Here is a 19111-nt window from a genome sequence, read left to right as displayed (position 1 = left end):
CCTGCTTACTTCGTTGATCCATCGGTTCAGGCATATTGACTTTGCCGAACCCCAAGTTGCGGCGATCAGCCGTTTCCCTGCTCCCAATGCCACCGCTAGGAACAACTTTTCATATTTGGTAAGGTCTACCTCTCCCCAGATTCCCAGGAGTGTCATTTTGGGGTCCTTCGGAATTGGTGATCCTATAAGATTCAAGATCTTGCAGAGAAAGGTGCTATAGAGCGGGTACCTAGAACGGAGACGAACAAAGGAAGGTATTCTCTATTTCCTAATACCCAAAAAGGACGGCGGACTAAGACCCATCTTGGACTTGAGATACTTGAACAAGTTTCTCAGGAAGGACAAGTTCACTTTTTCTCAGATCCTTAAGGACCTCCAACTCCAGCATTGGAGGATGTCATTTGACCTTCAGGATGCTTATTTCCATGTGCCAATCAATCTCAAGCACAGAAAGCACCTGAGATTTGCCGTTGGCTGTTCTTATCAGTTTTGAGTTTTGGCATTCGGGCTGACCTACACACAAGTGTTTTAACCAAACTGGTGGCGGTGGTGGCAGCGAGTCTCAGGAGAGGCAGGGATTCACGTGTACTCCTAACTGGACAATTGGCTGATCAGGGCATGTTTTCCCAAAGAAGTACCGAATCATCTCCACGTTACCTGCCTCTCTCTTCACAGACTGGGCTTCTCCTCCATTTACATGAAGTCCCATATGACACCAACTCTAAAGCTCCAATTCATCAGGGCCATGCTGGATACAGCCTTGGGAAAGAGCTTGCCACCCAAGGTGAGGGCTCAAAACATTCTGCAGATGGTCTACAATGTTCAGAGTGCCCAGCATTTCCCGGCCTTCGACTTGGTTGGTCGGCCTCATGGCATCCTGCATTTTTCTTGTGCCAGAGGCTCTCCTGAGAATGAGATGGTCTCGGTTCTTGGGCAACATGTCACTTACTTCCGGTTCCAAGCAGGGCGGCACAGGATCTCCTGTGGTTGGCCTGCGAGGACAATATTCTGAAGGGAGAACCTTTTTGGCAACCCTGGCCGGTGGGAAGCCCACGCCAACGATCTGACAATCAGTGGTTGTTGGTCTCCATCCGAGTCCAAACTACACATCAATATTTTGGAGCTTAGAGCAATCGTACTCAGGAGGTTGAGAGAGTTCGTGAAACACATGATCCTAATTGCCCCGGATTGGGGCAGGATGGTGTGGTACCCGGACATTCTGGACATGTCCATCTGCCCTCCAATACGTCTTCCACAAAGAGAGGACCTTCTCTCGCGACCGGAGTTTCTGGTTCACCATCCAGAGGTCAAGATACTCAGCCTTCAGCCATGGTTTCTGAGAGGCTGAGGTACAAGGATTTGGATCTCCCGGATGACGTAATGGGAATTTCTTCTTTCTGCTAAAAGGCCAGCTACAAAATCCTTGTACCGCTGTCGTTGGAACAAATTCTGCAGCTGCTGAAGGGACAAGAATGTAGACCATTTACTATGCAAAACACCAGAGTTGTTATCTTTTCTACTGTACCTAGTCAATATGGAGCTCTAGGTTGGAACAATTAAAGGCTATTTGGTGGCACTATCCATCTTTAAGGACTCTTCTGAGGAAACGTCTTCTATTAAGATTCCACTGGTGATCCAATTTCTGAAGGGACTCACTATTGTGTCCCCCTCCCACCTCCCACCGTCCCCGATCTCCTTTTCAGGTTCCTGTCCGGGACCTTAAATTGGTGTTAAAATTCCTAATGTGTGCACCACTTGAACCACTACATTCATGTCCATTAAGGTTACTAACGTTCAGGACCATTTTGTTTGCAGCACTAATTTCAGCCCATAGAGTGAGTGAGTTGTAGGCGTTACCATCTAAACCACCCTTTATGGTATTCCACAAGGACAAGATAGTCCTGAGGGTTAAACCTTCATTTTTGCCCAAAATCATTTCGGATTTTCATGTAGGGCAAAAGATTGTGCTACCCACTTTCTATCCTCCACTGCATCCTAGCAAGGATGAAGAGAGGTTGCACAGATTAGATCCACGTAGAGCTCTAAACTGGCACATTTCTATTTAATCCAAACTTCGTCTGGATGACCAACTTTTTATTGGTTATACAGGTCACAGACTGGGTCAGGCTGTAACAAAGCAAACCTTATCAAGATGGATGGTTCTAGCAATTTTAGAATGCTATAGGGTGGTTGGCAGAGATCCTCCATAAGGCTTGAGGGCCCATTCTACCACCATGGCTACCTATTCGGCTCTGCAAAGAGGTGTTCCTATGAAAAACATTTGTGAGGCAGCTACGTGGTCTTCAATACACACGTTCACGAAGCATTAGTGCCTCGATTCTTCCCTCAGTCAGGATGGAAGCATTGGAAAAGCTGTCCTCCATTCGGTTCATGGAAACCATTGATAAAATGTTTACTCCCTCCACCAAAACATATACACTGCTTTGGGCGTCTATCAAAGATGAGGAATGCATGGAAGGACACAATCCATTTGAAGAACAAGTTACATAACCCTGGTAACGGTCTTTCGACTGGATGTTCCTCCCACGTATTCCTCATCGTCCTCACAGCCTACCCCACATTAGAATTTTCGGATGCTATTACAGCTTTCGGTCCTTCAAAGCTTAGTACGGTCAAGCCCGTACTTATGCAGGTAGTTCTACTGAAAGAAAAAACAGAACTGAATCCAACAGGCGCTGCGCTTGCTAGATAAAGCTTGGATGACACAATCCTCGAGACAGAGGCCCTTGAGGGACATCGAGTCAACTGCATCAACGCACAGCGCCCTCTGCTGAAACATAAATTCTGAAGCAGCTGAAGCTGGTTATTGAATATCAAAGATGAGGAATACATGGGAGGAACATCCATTCGAAACAACGTTACCCGGGGTAAGTAATTTGTTCTTCTCTTTGAAATACTGAATGTTTTTTTTTTTTTAGATGTATTGGAGTCGGGCCTGGATGTTGGCATGTTTTGTTAGAATATTGTCTAGGAGGATATATTTATGTTGGCTGCCATTATTTGGTCATTTTGTTCATGAGGATTGTTTATAGGTTGCAAAATAGTTGAGAGTAATTTGACCTATGGTGTAAATAGGTGAGGTGGGAGGTGGTTTTGATGAACTTGCATGGACAATTTGTAGACTTGACAAAACGTGTGTCTTTTTGCTGCTTAATTCAGCATCTGAATCTCATACTAGCTAGCCATATCCACGCTTTTAGTGAGGCCAAGTGCCTGTCTACCCAATGGGTTAATTGGTATGACTAGATTAAAGTTCCATTTATTAATTGTAAACATAGGAACACATAACTTTGTGCTAATGTTGCTAAATGTACCTTTTCCTATAGCAATGTGTTTTTTCTTTTTTTATAGGATTTGCAGATTTTTGAGCACCAGTGGACCACCTTCTTCTCTAATTTTGAACTTGAAATTCCCTTTATATTGGAACTATCAGAATCTCAGGCTGGAGAGGTACCGTAGGCCCTATTTTCGTTTAATATTTATATTGCGTGTAATATGAACACAAGGCATAATTTGACATTAAAAATATTTTCCTCTTCAGATTTTACTTTTCAAATCCCTCACCCACCACTAATGGAGTATCTAAAAATAAATTGGCGAACTGGTGGGCCCTGGGACATGTGGGTGAATGGGGTACAACCCTTAATGCACATACTCCATGGAGTTATGCCCTTGGGGCATCTAGAGAATTCATTCATCATTACGTTTATTTCGATTTATAATCCATAAAACAAACACATATTACAAAACAGAAACATCAATTTAGAAACAAGAGAAAATGCCTCGTATAAGAATTGACAAACACTTCTTGGTTTAAAAAATAGAGTGCATCACGGATATAATATACAGTCCACAGCCATAGCTCCACCCATAACCTCTGAAATTAGCCTCATTTTGCCCATGCCTTTGCCAAAAAGCTTGCCAAGGCAGAATTAACTGACACGTTGGTTGAAGCTTATACAAACATTATTGCCGGTTTCTAAGTATGCCCGCAAGCAATGTTTTCCTAGTATCCGCGTGCATAGGAAAAAATAAAACAAGGTGTACTTCACCCACTTACAAAAAACCGCCTTCCCTTGAAGGTTATTGAACCTGGCTCTCCTGAGGAAGAATCTATGTTGACTAAAGGAAACTTGTAAATGAAATGTAGCACAACCGCCCACAGGAGATAATGGCACAAAAGCTCTCTCCTGAGGATGCAAAAGCATAGTGTTCTCTCTTATAGCCTCCAGAAAAGGCATAGCCCTAATTCTTAACTCTGTTTTGGAGATGCTCCCCAACATTCCAGGATTATCAAAATAAGGGCCATAACAAGGCGGTTTACTAAAAACTTTGCGTGATAGCCAGCCCACTTTTATTTATTAATTCCATGCATGCTCATATTCTCCAGCTGGTTTGACCTTTTTTCTTCTAAATAGCCTACAGGAATGGCTAAATGTGCTTGGAAATATATACATACATTTACATTTTCTGATGGCACAAGGTGGCCCATTTCCTAGCATCAACTGGAGCGATCATCCAGCTACACGTGTGTTTATATTGAGAGATCTTTCACTGGGTAGATAAATATACATGGAAACCTTGACATTATCTATTTTATTGTTTAAAGCACAGACCTAGTTCTAGAGCAGCGCAGCGATGTATAGAATGTGGGTAGCCAGCATTTGAGCTGGCATCTTTTAATAGTAACGCAGTACTGAGAGTTGGGGTCTGTGCATTGGTATTATGTGTGTCGATTGGAATTACACCTTGGTCAGGTGTTGCTGTAAAAGACATGTTTTGAGAGATTTGCGAAATTGGAGAATTGTGGGGCATTCTGAGCGACACCGGGTTAGAGTTCCAGAGGGTGGGTGCGTGTTACTAAAATAATTAAAACTCAATTAACAGAGCATCACTTGATCTGTTGGTACAAAAAACGGACCCAGTAAGGAACAAAAACAAAATTATTGGCCGTTGAGCTTCTCTCTGTACAGTATGGAAACATTTCAGTTTTGGTCCAGCATCTGATCGCATTCAGTATTAAAGTTAAATGCAATTGCCATTAATGTGGGTATAGTATTGCTGATACTAATTATTATGGTGACAAACTCACATTTCCAATGACGGGAAAAACAATAATACGAGAACCACTGCAATCTAGTAAGCCTTGATGAAATGAAAAACACATGATAGCTATTTTTGATGCTAGGATGAACTCAACTAAAACACACTTTCTGAGAAATCATTATGAATGCTTAAAATTACATTTGTATTAACTTAACAAAAATAGAAATTTAAATAAATAATCTCAAGCAATTACAAAGGAGGGTTTTGTAATAATTTGTCTTTATGGACTTTAACCTGCATATCAATGACAGCGCAAGAAAATACAACAAGAGTAAGAGTCTCCTGGGCCTATGAACAACTAGGAATTTGACCCCACTTTTAACCAACTCCATCTAATGCACAGGGCTGCTCGTTTTGCACAATTGACAGATCATACATTATTTCAATACATTATGCAGCAAGGCCTAATTAGAATAGCTTTTTAATTAGTTGTTGGGATAATGAGTAGGCCCAAAATCAGTTGTGGAATGTCACTTGTGGGGAATTTGGTGATAGGTTTGTTATTGCCCCACGTCTCTAGCTCCCTCGTCAGTCTAAACTCTGACCCATCTTGATGTTCCATGATGACTGTGCGGACCGTACACTTACTTTTGCTTCCAAGACTGCAATCAAATGGATTGCATCCTAACAGTCTAACCACTCATTCTTCATCTCTTGGAAAGATAGCACTTTATGGTTCCGCCTTCTCCCAAAGGATCAGTCCTTTTACCTTTCTATTTATGCTCTACACCGCCTGTCTCTGCAAGCGGATCTCTTTCTCTTACCACCTTTTTGCTGACGGCACCCAAATTATCTTCCGTTGTCGTCCTCCACCGCACAGCCATCCTCTCATCTCTAGCTGGTTCTCTGCCATCTGACACAAAATGGCTTTATCAACATCCCAACTCTTTTCTCGCCTCTCCTATTTAATTTCTGCATAACCTTCTGACCCTCTCCTGCAAGGATTGTATCCTGGAGGTCATCTTTGTAGCATCCTTAAACTCCATCAGATTATCATATCAATAGCTTCGGCAGCACAGAAAAGCTTAACCTAATTAATAGCTGCAAAATCTTCCCCATTATCAAGTAACCCCTTGGTATAGTACACTCTCAACTTGTGAACTCCATCCTCCTTGTGGAACTACCCATCTTTTCCACCCATCCATTTTTAAACCTCACTTTTACCTTTCACATGTACGCCACACAAGTTGACTATGCAGCACCAATCACTCCCCCTCCTTTTGGTCTTCAATTCTATCCATTGGATTCCCCTCCCCATTAAACGCTATATCCTGCTAAACCCCTACCTAGACACACTCCTACGTCCCGTCCCCTTTCCCTTATACTGTATGGGCGTCCCTCGTTAGGGACGTGAAACTGAACCTTTTCCACAAGAAAAAAACATCTTAACCTTTAAATTGAGATGCGCATGGGGCTGCGGCTCTGGGAGCATGCGCTCACCGGACTCCGCCCACAAGCGCCACTCTCCAGTCTTATTTTCCACCTCAACAGGAACGGACCGCCTTCACCAGCACTCCTGGGTTGGTCTTCTGGCCAAGTAATTCCATGCGCTCTTCCCTGGAGAAGTATTCTTGTCGTCTTTTTTTCTTTTCAATTATCAGGTACTGCTTTATCCTCTGGCGCCACGCTCCTCCCTGGCACATGTCGATGTCGGTTGGCTTCAGCAGGTGTCCAGCCTGCAAGGTTCCCTTCTCAACATCCGACCCCCACGCCCTCTTTTTCCTCTGCCTTGGCCCAGACCACAGCTGGGACGGCTGTACCGCATGCAAAGCCTTGGCTCCATGCACGCTCAAGAACCGACTAGCCAGGTGGCGGGAGCTCTTCGGAAGATCGCCTCCAGAGGACCTCAAAGCATTTGTGAAGCAGAAGACAAGGCCCAAGGTAGGTGCCCTATTCTCCTCCGCACCCGGCAAGGGTGACTCCTTCCAAAGGAGGCGCCCAAGCAGGAGGGACCTAACCGGTCCTAACAACAGCAACAACACCAAGGCTGCTTCAGCTACTGACCACCATGCCAAGGGGTCGCAAGATCCTACCGGTGCTACCGCTGAAGGGCCGCAAGGCTCTATTACCGGGTCCCAACCCAAAGGGTTACACCTTAACACCCAACCCATGTCTGAGGGGGAACCTGCACGCAGCACCACTGGCACCACTGCCAAGGGCACGCCGCCTACCCGGTCCCGTCCTGAATTGCAGGGTAGGCCTCACCGATCAGCATACTGGTGGAAGCCGGTCCCAGCTCAGCAAGTTAGGAGCAAACCAAAATGGCTGCCGGGCCAGACAAAATGATGGCTCACCGGACGCCTTTTCCCTTCATAGACCAGGCAGGGGAAAGAGCTTCCAGATGGGATTGGTCTACCCCTGTCACTTGGTCCACACCCTATCCATCCACTTCCCTGGGCAGGTATACTTCGCCCTATACAGAGAGATAGGGCACTCCCAGGACACAGCAGCCTCAGGGCCTGACCCCTATGCCTATACCATCAGGCACTCCTCCTGCCCGTGAAGACCAGTACTTTGAGAAGTTCCTCGCACTCGTGAGATTACCACAGATGGGTACCATCCTCAGGGACTGTTAGGGAGAATTCTCTGTTTAGGCTGAATTTCCTAACCTAGTGAGTCCCCCAGGAGCTTTGCTGGATTTTTAGGGTTTATTTTTTTCTCCTGCCAAGAGTGAGACTCTTTTACCTTCACTCTTGGACATGATTTGAGTGTGTTTCTTTGACTCTAGATGTGTTTAATGGGCTATGGGGTCTTTTACTCCATAGGGCCTCATGTGTTTTTGTGATGTGTGTTACACAGCACCCTCAGTGCAGTAAAACAGGGGTGTCATAGTGACCCCCCCAGTATAGACTCCATACCCTGGGACTGACTACTGTCTCCCAGGGCATGTAAAGTCACCATTGACTTTACTAGTCTTGAAATCTGAACAGAACCAGTACAAACCATCATATTGTGGACGTACTGGCCGGGGCAATTCGATTGCCCCGGGGTCTGTTAGTCGAGGGGGCATGTCTCTGTCCCCCCTGATCGAGTTTTGGCTGGTGGCAGTGGATACTACTTTTTATATTCAACCGCAAATATTTCCCATTGTTCGAGGCTACTATCTTTATTTATTTAATTACGATAGCCTCGAACATACCGCCGGTTTATTTATTTATTATTAATTCTCCGGTTGGTATTTTTTGCCAAAACTCGGTTCTAAAATGGCGTTTGTGTTCTCTTCTGTGACTCCAACACAAGTCGAGCCTTTTGTTCCACTTTTTGGCGGGCTTCTCCACAGAAGCCCTCCAAAGTGGTGCCACTCTGTCTGGGGTACTTAGGAGGCGTTGAGGGGGATTTAGGCACCCTGGACTGAGTTGCCGAGGCAACTCAAGTCGCACTCCGTCCTGATTGGCCCAAGTGGTGAGCCGGCCGGCTCACCACTTAGCATGTTTGAGTGACAGCTAGGCTGAGTGAATGGGGGTTTTCTGCATAAAAGCAGGGCTTTGGGGACTGGAACTTCAGAAGTCGCCACAGGACCTAAGAATCCGAGGAGGGAGAAGCTGAGCCGACCTGCTATGACGACACCACCGGTGGAGCCCTGCGGAACCGTCTCACCACTTTTCCCAACGACAGAGGAGATCTCCCGCCGGAGAGTCTTCTTCCTTTGACTGGTGGGGATAACCAGTTTCACTGTCTTTTCGCCTTCCCAACGCATCTCGTGGCCGCCTTGCCTGTGCCAAGCACCCCGGTAACCGGAATACCACGTTTTACCACGGCCGTGAAATAAAGGGTAATACCTTTAACCGGAAAACTCAGCGGCTGGTTTCTTCCCTGGCAGTGCAACGACCTTCATCTTTCCTCCAAGTCGAGATCTTCTCTTCCTCTGGACGACGCTGAGACTTGCACCCGCTGCCAGGAACAACTGCCACCGCTGGAGGATCCTTCCCACTTAAGGTACCGTGTTCCACCTGGCTTCCCTTGCCACCGACTGTACGGGGTAGATTTAGCCCCCGGCTTTCGAACCTGGGTTAGCCTGGGACAGCCTGGCTAAACTTTTCTGAGCCTCTCTAAACTCTTTTCGAACTCTCTGCAAGACTTTCAAAGCCTAGTGTAACTGTGTGATCTTGGGCGCATTTGTGCTCTGCTCTCTCTAAGAGTGGGCCCAGCCTATGAACTTTGGCTCACAAGTGACTTTCGCTCTTCTGCCTTGCTAAAAGTGTTCCTAAATCTTAGAGTGGTGTATCTTCACATATTCTGTCTTTTTCCCTCCCTTTTTCATGAACTTATTGGAGTGCCATCTATAGTTAAGCGCTCACCTCTGTCTGGAAATAAGTGGTGTTAACTAAGACTTGTCTGATAAGGAATAAGGGTTGTATATATCATAATAGTAACTGTGTTTAGAGTGTTTTACAAATAAGAGTACTGGAGTGTTTCAAACAGTGTGTTTTTAAATAAATAATTATATACTTTGATACCAAAGCTCTGGTCAGTGTTTGCTTGTGCTATTGTATCTGAGTGCCTATTGTGTATACTTTGCATACTGCCTAACTCTTCTTGAGGGAAGTCTGACTGCTCAGCCACAGCTACCAGGTAAATCTGGGTGGTACAGACTGCTACCAAGTGGGTTTACTGCTAACACCTGTAGTCCTAAATCTTTTGCAGTGTTCCCAAAGGGAACTGCACAGGTTTCTGCCTAACGGGGACATGATCAGGGACATGCTCCCTCCTGTACAGCCGCAAGCACCCTGGCTCCCATGCCGTTCCTTTCACAGCAGCCCCGGCCCCAATGCCTGTACCAGTCACGGCAGCCCCGGCTCTGCCACCTCAGCAGCCTCCGGCACTGATAATCAGCACGCCACAGCTGCCTGCGCCCAGCACTACTCTGGCTCCTTGTGTCCCATTGTGTCCTGCGTGTCCCAACAGTGGACACAGACGAGGATGACGACCCGTACACTCCGTCAGCCAAAGTTTTTCACGAGCGGCTGGCGGGCCTGGCTGAGTACTTACAAATCCGGCAGCCACAGGTGGAATAACTGGAGGCAGGGTTACCGGCTGAAGGTCTCGTGTTACGCCCTACTGCTAGAACGGGAATCCCACTTCAGAAGGATGCAGTGGTGCTGGCCAAAAAAGGGTGGCTCAAGCCACACTCTACCCAGTCTGCCAATACGCGTCTCAACACTAGTACAGGCAGACGGAAGGGGACCCCTCTTCCAGTGGTGCTGGAATACATTTTCTTCCCTAATGCCTCCAAGATCTTTTCCTCCTTCCCCATGAGTGCCGAGGCTGAAGTCGCTGAGGACAATTGTGGCTTGGAGTAAAGTGATGCAGCCGCTATCACAGAGGAATGTGGATCGGGGTGCGCCGACAAGAAGAGGGGTCGCCTTCCGTTTGCCTGTACTAGTGTTGAGACGCGTATTGGTAGACTGGGTAGAGTGTGGCTTGAGCCACCCTTTTTTGGCAAGCACCACTACATCCTTCCGAAGTGGGATTCCATGGATGCCATGTCGGCGGCTGTCAACCCGAAAACTATGGCGGGAGATTGCTTGTTTCCTCCCGGAGCTCCCTATTCACAACCAGTCTCGCTTCAAGGCTGGGTTGACTGAGGCCAAAATAGTGGCACAAGACATAATGGAGTCCACAGTTTCCCACATTGGCACTTCAGGTCGTGCCATTTGCAATGCCACTGACATGAGAAGGATGGCTTGGCTAAGAGCGACAAAATTCAGATGTGCGGGAACGTATACTAGTCCTTCCTTTTGAGGGGGAGACCAGTTCCATTTGACAAAGGAAGAGGAACTCGATAAGAAAAAGAATAGCTCAGACAGCAAAATCTTTATCTATCCTCACCTCAAGTCCAACTCCTAAAACCTACAGCCAAATGCACCATCGCTCGGACAAGGGTCGGTCCTTCAGAGGTTTCCAGGAAAGACGGTCCCGGCAACCGGACAGATCCCCTAACTGGCACAGGCGCATACAGCACAAAGCGGCTAGCAAGGATTTTTTTCCAGTCCCCCTCCTCACATCCACCATCAGAAAGGAAGACATTGTGACAGGCCCATCCGTATCCACGTGTTTCCGGTGGTTGGCGGGCTTGCCCTTCACATACACCGCTGGCGGACAAAATTCACAAACCCTTGGATCCTCTCAGTAGCATCCATGGGCTTCCGGCTCCCCGTCCCTCCTCCACCTTCCTCACCCCGCCCCCGCAGATTGGTACAGCAACTCTGTTAGCGGAAATACGCTCACTAGTAGCGAGCCAGGTAGTGGAGGAAGTCCCAGCCTCGCAGCAGGGCAATTTGCGCCATACACATAAAGAACCAGACTGGCCTGAGAGTTGCATTAGACCTTTCCACCCTGAACATTTCCCTTCTCTTCCAATAGTTCAAGATGGTTAATCCAGCCTTCATAGCAGAGACATTGTGTGCAGGAGATTGGATGTGTTCCCTGGATCTGAAGGATGTCTTCCTACACGTCCCGATCTGGGAGCCCCATCAGTCCTTCCTGAGGCTCAAGATCATGGGTTTTCACTTTCAATACAGGCTTCTACCCTTTGGACTCCATTCAGCCCCCAGGGTCTTTACAAGGCTAATGAACGCAGTGGCAACACTACTCTGGGCACAGGGCAATCACATTTATCCATATCTAGATGACTGGCCAGTCAGGGCGAGGTCTCTGGAGGCAGTCCAGCATACAGCCTCCACCCTCGCGGATACACTATATAACCTTGGATTTTAAAGTCGCAGTTTGTGCCCACGCAGAGTCTGACCTTCCAGGGCCTTATCTGGAACACAATCTCCGAGAGGATCTTCGCCTCAGAGGACAAGATCGCAGTTATCAAGAGGACCACTGGGCATTTTCTCAGCAGAGCACTCACCTCGGCATGGTGGTACCAATACATCCTGGGAGTCAAGACTGCATGTCTCCTTGCAGTGCTGCATACGAGGCTCAAAATGAGGTGACTACAGCTACACTTCTCAGCCTCCTGGAACCAGGAGAAGGGTTCTCAGGCGGAGCAGGTCAGTATACCACAGCATCTCCACCAGGATCTAGTCTGGTGGGGTACAGACAACAACCTGCTGATAGGCAGGTCCTTCCACCAACCAGTGCCTCAGGTCACTATTACCACAGACTCATCCGTAGAAGATTGGGGAGCTACCCTGGACAGCCACAATGTCCATGGAGTATGGTCCCGTCAGGAGCAGTTGGCGCACATCAACTGGCTCGCATTGATGGCTATCTGGCTTGCTCTCAAAGCCTTCCTGCCAATGATCAACAGCAAGGTGATTTTCATTAAAACAGACAGCTCCACCAGCATGTATTACATCAACAAGCAGGGTGGCACCCGGTCCCCTCCCCTCTGCAGACTGGCTGTTGACATTTGGAATGGGCTCTGGTGAACAACATGCACCTGTTGGCAGTCCACCTCCCAGGGGAGTCCGACCTAGAGTCGGACAGGCTTGGCGTGGACACCTATGAATACAGTTTAACGAACAGGTCCTTCAGGGGTTCTACAACAGGTGGAGTCATCCGCAAGTGGACCTCTTTGCCACCAGTACCAACAGGAGGTGCCCCCAGTACACCACCTGACTGGGCCAGGGGAGGTGTTCGCTGGGCAATGCGATGCAGATCCCTTGGACCAACATGAACATGTATGATTTCCCCACTACTCCCCTGGTGCACAGGGTCATCTGCAGGATCTGGGAGTCGCTGCCCCTTCGGATCATCTTGATGGCATCATGGTGGCAAGCAAGACCCTGATTTTTGGAACTGCTCAGCCTGTCGGACCAGGCCTTGTGGCACTTTCCGCTGGGCCCAGCACACCTACTCTCCAAGCAGGGGGGCACGGTCATTCACCCCTCCCTGCAGAAGTTAGCCCTTGCAGCGTGGTTCCTGAATAGGTCACCCTGAAGCATCTGCACCTGTCACAGGCTATCCTGGCAATTATAGAGGGGACTACGAGCGATGCTACCAGGAGCCAGTACACAAGCAAGTGGACCAGGTTTTGTCACTGGGCGGCATCAAGAGCTTGATCCGTTGACTTGCACGTTGGACGACGTGCTATCTTTCTCTGCGTACTTCGCACACTCAGGGGTGCAGGTAGACACATGCTGGCGACCATTGGAGCATACAGGAACTCGGAAGAGTAGGTATTTTCATCCTAAAATCCGGTGGTTAAGAGGCACTTGGTGGGCCTGACCAGACTGTATCCGCCTATCAAGAAACCACACTGTGTGGGACCTCAATGTAGTCCTGGGTGCCCTAGCACATAAACCATTCAAGCGTATGGCACCCGGGGACATTAGGCTAGTCACCATTAAGACGGCCCTCCTAGTGAGCCTTACCTCGGCGTGCCGGATCAGTGAGATCCAGGCGCTGGTGGCTTCAGAGCCATATACTACGTTTCATAAGGACAAGGTGGTGCTCGGATCTCACCCGCATTCTTATCTAAGGTTTCACCCAAATGAGGAGAAGGTGTTACCGACTTTCTTCGCTGACCCTAAGGATGACGCTCAGAGGGTCTTGCACTGTCTGGACGGAATGTAGGAGTAAATTACTCACTGTGGTGACTAACATACTCCTAGTCCATAGTCCCCTTTCCTCAATTCGTCCCACCATCCTCCCCCTAATAAAACTGGTGTATGTTAATATTGTCGACGCGTCAAAGGGGACTGAGGAGTGGCGCCCCCACGTGCATCTACATTTAAACGGGAAGATTTTTGTGGTGAAAAAGGTTCCGTCTCCCGTCCCTAGCGAGGGACGTCCTTACAGTATGGAGAAAAGGGGACTATGGACTAGGAGTACGTTAGTCACTACAGTGAGTAATTTATCATTTGTAACCACATCCAGTCCGAAACTTCTGTTGCCTGTCCACGCTGCTTCTCCCAGCTTTTGGATTTACCTGTTGGCTTCCTACCATTGGCATTCATTCCTATTGACAGCAGAATTAAAAACAGACTCTGCAGTCTGTTGAGGGCTACAAGATTACCCGAAAAAAAATCTTTCTCTTGAAGCTACAGCAGTGGCACCCACTCCTTCCCCATCTGTACACAAACATAATTGAAACCAATGTATATATTCTAAGTGGTTGGGCTCTATATTTCACGATGTAATTAACTGTTTTGTCCGTGTCTTACCTCCACTTATGTTCCCACTTTCTCTTCACCGAGCGAATGAGGTTCATTCGCATTCCACTACCCTACCTTTGCAGATCACCTAGCAACAGCACTGGTCGGCTTACTATTTTGCCTTCTGTGTGTAGTGTTTGTATTCAAAGTGCTGTGTTCGCCAACACCAGTAAATGAATACAAATAAATTAAATGCTACGGGCATGACTTACCTTAAAATTGCCATTGCATATAGATGTTAACCTGATCTGTAGCCTCATGTGGGTCAACCGTGAATTGACATGCTGTAGACCAAAGTTGGACTGCTCTAATTGGGGGGTGGGGGTGGGTTCTTACAGATTTCTTTCTCCAGTAATATAAGACCTTCTCAAAACATGCAAGTATGGTTCTGCTGCTTTCTCACGAGTCCTGGTGGATGTGCCTCTTTTGTAAAACATGCACATATGTTCTTTCAGTGACTGGGAATGAAAGCAATTTTGATTGTTGGCGGTAGCAGCAGAGCAGTTTCGAACACTCTTGCCGGTACTCCCTCGCCCCTCCACTTAAAAGGATTTGACTTAATTTTCTCCTGTGTTGCGTTTGAAACTGGTATTCGAGTTTAGTGCACTCTATAATATCCATGCATTTAGGGTACCGAACAATTGTCCTCTGTAAATACACAGCCTGTGCCAGAATGTTGTAGCCAGGCGTGGACTGGCCTATAGGGAACAAGTTCTCAGTCCACCCCTGGTTGTAGCTTTCCAAAGGAAGTATATTTCACTTGCGGTTTGCTGACCTCTCACTGTTGGTGAGTTTGTGACATATGAAATGAGCACCAATCAACCCAGTGTGCATTACATTCTCCGAAATGCTGCATGCTTGAATTACTATCATAATCAGTTTCTGGAATTGTGATTATTCTGATGTTCCCAAAATGCATTTTGATTTCATGCAAAGCATCAAGCCTCAGATCAGGGTTGGCCTGGGGCCCTTGCTTTGAGTCTCGACGTGTGTTTAGACTTATTGCATTTGTTTTGTAGAGGGGCTCAAGAATCGAAATTCAGATTGGATAAGCAGGAGCTACATGCAGCTCCTAGATATCCAGCATTATCCAGGGACCAGGAGCTACCACTGGGGAACAAGGAGATAGTACATAGCGTCCTGGATATCTAACATCCACATAAGGATAGGCACACCTATAATTTTGTCTCTTATTTACGACCCCATATGCTTTAATAAATGACATATTGAAGTGTCTGAATGTTTATTTATAGATTGCGCCAAATGCTCAGTTACAATTTACATAGGTGTTTGTTTGGCATCAGTTGACCTGGCAAGCCAAAAGTAGCTCCTGGTAACTGTTGGTGTCAGCTAACCAGGTTCTACTAGGCTACATGCAGACGCTAAGTGGCTCTGAGCTCTCCTCTATTTCGAACCCTGGGGGCTGCACTGCTTCAAGACATGAAGCTCTGTTTTCTTACCGGTCTCTGGTGAGCTCCTGAATCGTCTCAGAGACCCCTATGGGTCCAGGAGATCAGTCATCTGCCCCCACCTTTCCAGCAGCCCAGTAGTAGGAAGCAGCTTACACGCCACTTTTTGTTAATAAGAGCATATAAATGAAACGCTATTTATAAATATGCCCCATTTGAGCAACCATTATTTTCTACAAACCCTTTTCAGTGCTAAGAACTGCAATCGGGGCATTTTTATTCTAAAAGCACACACAAAGCACCAATTGGCTACCCAAATCTGTGTCCTCTTTCAAGACGATTACAAAATGTGGAACAATATGTTGTCACACACAATGTTTTAAACCCACTTATCTTCATGTGAGCTTATTTCATACACCAAAAGGCATTTCGTTTAGTAGAATAGTGAATTATCCTTTCACATATGAAGCATCATTTGTCAGGCAATGGAAAACAGTCATGTTACTTTTTTCACAAATTGCTTTGTTGCGAGTCTCAAAAATGCATTTAGAAAAAGTTCAGGCTATTTTATGTCCATCTTCTAAATTGTATTGTGGTATTTGTAGTCTTCAATTTAAGATTGAATGGAAGACTACAAATAACTACAATCATACAATTTTTCTTAATATGGTTTTATAAGGAATGAATACATTTGTTCAGGAAATTTCTTATGATTGATTTCATTTACAGAATCATTAAAACTGTTTATAAACCAAGTGGGACAGTGATTTATCTACAAACTGAACGAACCAGACAGAAGTGTTTTTACAAGGTGCAGAATAGATGTAAATATAACCACCAGAGACCATGCAGAGTGACCCAAAATACATTTTTGCATGGATTCATTCTCAAGTCAACCTCACCTTTCACTTGTGACAGGTCTTCAATTCGATCCTCCCGTCTTGGACCCTTTTTTTCTTGTGTACTGAAGATTTGCGCTCTTGGAAGAGATGTGGTCTGCCCCTTCCAGTCGCCCCATTGTCAGCCCAATGTAACAGGCTAAAGCGAGATGGAAATCTGAAGGGAAAATGCTTCTGGGGGAAAAGCCAGTTCTGGCACAAACCGTCCCCCACCGAACCCCCCAACTGATGGAATAGTGAACTGATGGACAAATTCAAAACAGGACTCTGAAAGTCGCAGGAACCAACAGGAAAGCCGATTCCAAAGGCTGGATGTCTGTTGTAACGGTAGTGTCTAGATAACAGCATATAGAGCAGGAAGGCAAAAGGTAGACTGTAGGGAAGCTCGGAAGGAGTAGCAGCACCCAAAGGAAGCCGAAAGAGAATGAGAGAGGTAAGGAGCAGCAAGCAGAAAATAACTAGCCTCTTACCCAAGCCGCAGCGAAGAGGTGTACAAGTAGGATGCAGAGGAGCGGTGCCATCTTGGATAAAGACTAGACCAGCAAAATTGGTCTCTGGGAAATACGTGACGAAACACAGACATGTACCCGTCTCCAACGATGCCATAGCAACCATCGGGTCGCTATGACATTCTTGGTGTATTGTTTAGGGCAGGTCGCTCGTACCTTAGCCACCTGCAGCTTCCTCCCTCTGAATCTCATGTAGCCCACGCCATCACTCGTTAGGCCACACCCAGCACCACCCCCTTGTAATAGCCCCCCTCGATTTCTTATCCTTCTTAAGGCACTGAGTACTATTGCTGTTAATGCAATGCCTTTTATTAGCAACATGATTTCAATAGAGAGCTTATTCATACTGAGCAACTCAATAGTTTAGCATTAGAGATAAGAAATAGATTATAGCTTGTGACACTGTTCAGATGGATGTTCAGAATCAGCCCTGTGGACAGATTCTGAGAGGCCGCTCTATTCCGATGAACAGGGAAAGACACTAATGTCTAGCCTGAGACTATCTGGGTAGTATTACTGAACAGCAAGGCTTAGACTTGGTAACATTGGAGAGTGGTGAAGGGTTTAGTTAAACACACTTCATTGTGAAGCACTGTTAATAATACAACTTAGACTGTACAAAAATACAGTTATTAAAAACCACTGGTAAGTAACACACTAAAACATTCACTAATATATATGTTTCTGAGGCTTGTGGAATCTGCTTGGATCACATGCTATGCATGTGCCGAAATCTAGTGAAAGCTGCGGAGTATTACAGTTGTTGTATTCAAAACTCAAAAAAGGACTTTGACAGTGCGTGCCAGTAAAACTATCCCTAGTGTGACGTCCACTGTATCCATGGTTCTGCACGCACCAAGGTCCCTCAGATTGTTTTTTCCACCATGATCGACGGACGCTAAATCGCGGAGTTCCTTTTCGGCTAGCGCCATTGATTAAAAATTAATTAGTTAGTTACTCTTTCTATCCTTTAATTAGCTGACCTTCAACAAACATCTACGACGGCGGTGATAAGGAGGAACGTCGGACAAAGACCTTGATTCGATGCACCCCGTTGGCCTTGGAAGGCCGCACCTGGCCTCGGCCGAGACAGTATGGAGAGGGGGGGTTGACATTTCTTAGGGCTCTAAGAGAATGCTTATTCCCTTTACCCTCTCTATTTTCGCCTAGCTGCCTTTCGATCCAAATGTCGAAAACAGACCATTTAAATTCTGCCGCAGTTGCAACTAGAAGTTCCCCTGGAAAGACAAACACCAGGTGTGCAACCTTTGTCTTGCACGGGACGACGATGCGGGCCATTGTCGAGCTTGTCATCTTTTCAAACCGAAAACACTCAATGACCGAAAGACCAAGCGTTGGGGCCACCACGCCATGCAGGCCGAGGCCGCCCTGGATGTGGCGGGTGCATCCAGCAATGGCAGCTCACCTCTTTTCGGACGACTAAGTCGATGGGGGGCGGGGGGGACCAATCGATTCCTACGTGCTAGAACCCAACTCCAATAGACAGGCTAGCGGTGCTGTTACAGGGACGACACACGGCGGCAATAGCACACACACTGCAGCCCACACAAAGCACATAACCCATGGCCGAAAGTCGACAACAGTCATAGTCTACATGGCCACACACAGCATCATGGGGTAGGTCCACAAGCTCCCCGTCATCTGGGCACTCAAGTTCTCGATCGCCACATGACAGGCCTCTAAAGTCACGCGACAAATGCAACACGCACGCGGTGTCAAATACAGCGGCTGAAAGCCAAGCATCGTAAGACGCAGCTGCGGACCTCCCATCCGCTGAGACTCGACGCTCCACACCAACGTCGAAAACGGTCGAAAACCACCAGTTCTTTGAAAGTAGCCCAGTTGATGCAAAAACACGTCCCAGAGACACTCCTTAAAGGGAGAACATCGAAAAAACAGTCTTCTAAGAGTCACCAATCTTCTAAGAGTCACCATTCCCATAAGGAGAAGGGTAGTACACTACTCAAGGAGAAAAGTAGTGCTTCCCAAGGGGGAGGGGTACCCTAGCTGGTGCTCTGAGACACAAGCAGCCAACTCCA

The 19111-nt window shown here is 46.9% G+C and overlaps 1 protein-coding gene across 2 annotated transcripts in view; it reads left to right on the top strand.

Annotated features, from left to right (window-relative positions):
* Positions 1-19111, top strand: part of DNAAF9 (dynein axonemal assembly factor 9) — a 2133167-nt gene that overhangs the window by 537358 nt on the left and 1576698 nt on the right. For both annotated transcript variants that reach the window (XM_069632250.1, XM_069632251.1), the window contains exon 8: positions 3373-3471. In XM_069632250.1, coding sequence (XP_069488351.1) covers positions 3373-3471 — 99 coding nt within the window. The remainder of the gene's footprint in view (positions 1-3372; positions 3472-19111) is intronic.

This window comes from Ambystoma mexicanum, chromosome 6q (assembly GCF_040938575.1).
Source record: "Ambystoma mexicanum isolate Mex_15411 chromosome 6q, UKY_AmexF1_1, whole genome shotgun sequence".
Lineage (NCBI taxonomy): Eukaryota > Metazoa > Chordata > Amphibia > Caudata > Ambystomatidae > Ambystoma > Ambystoma mexicanum.
This window is presented reverse-complemented; position numbering and strand designations above follow the sequence as displayed.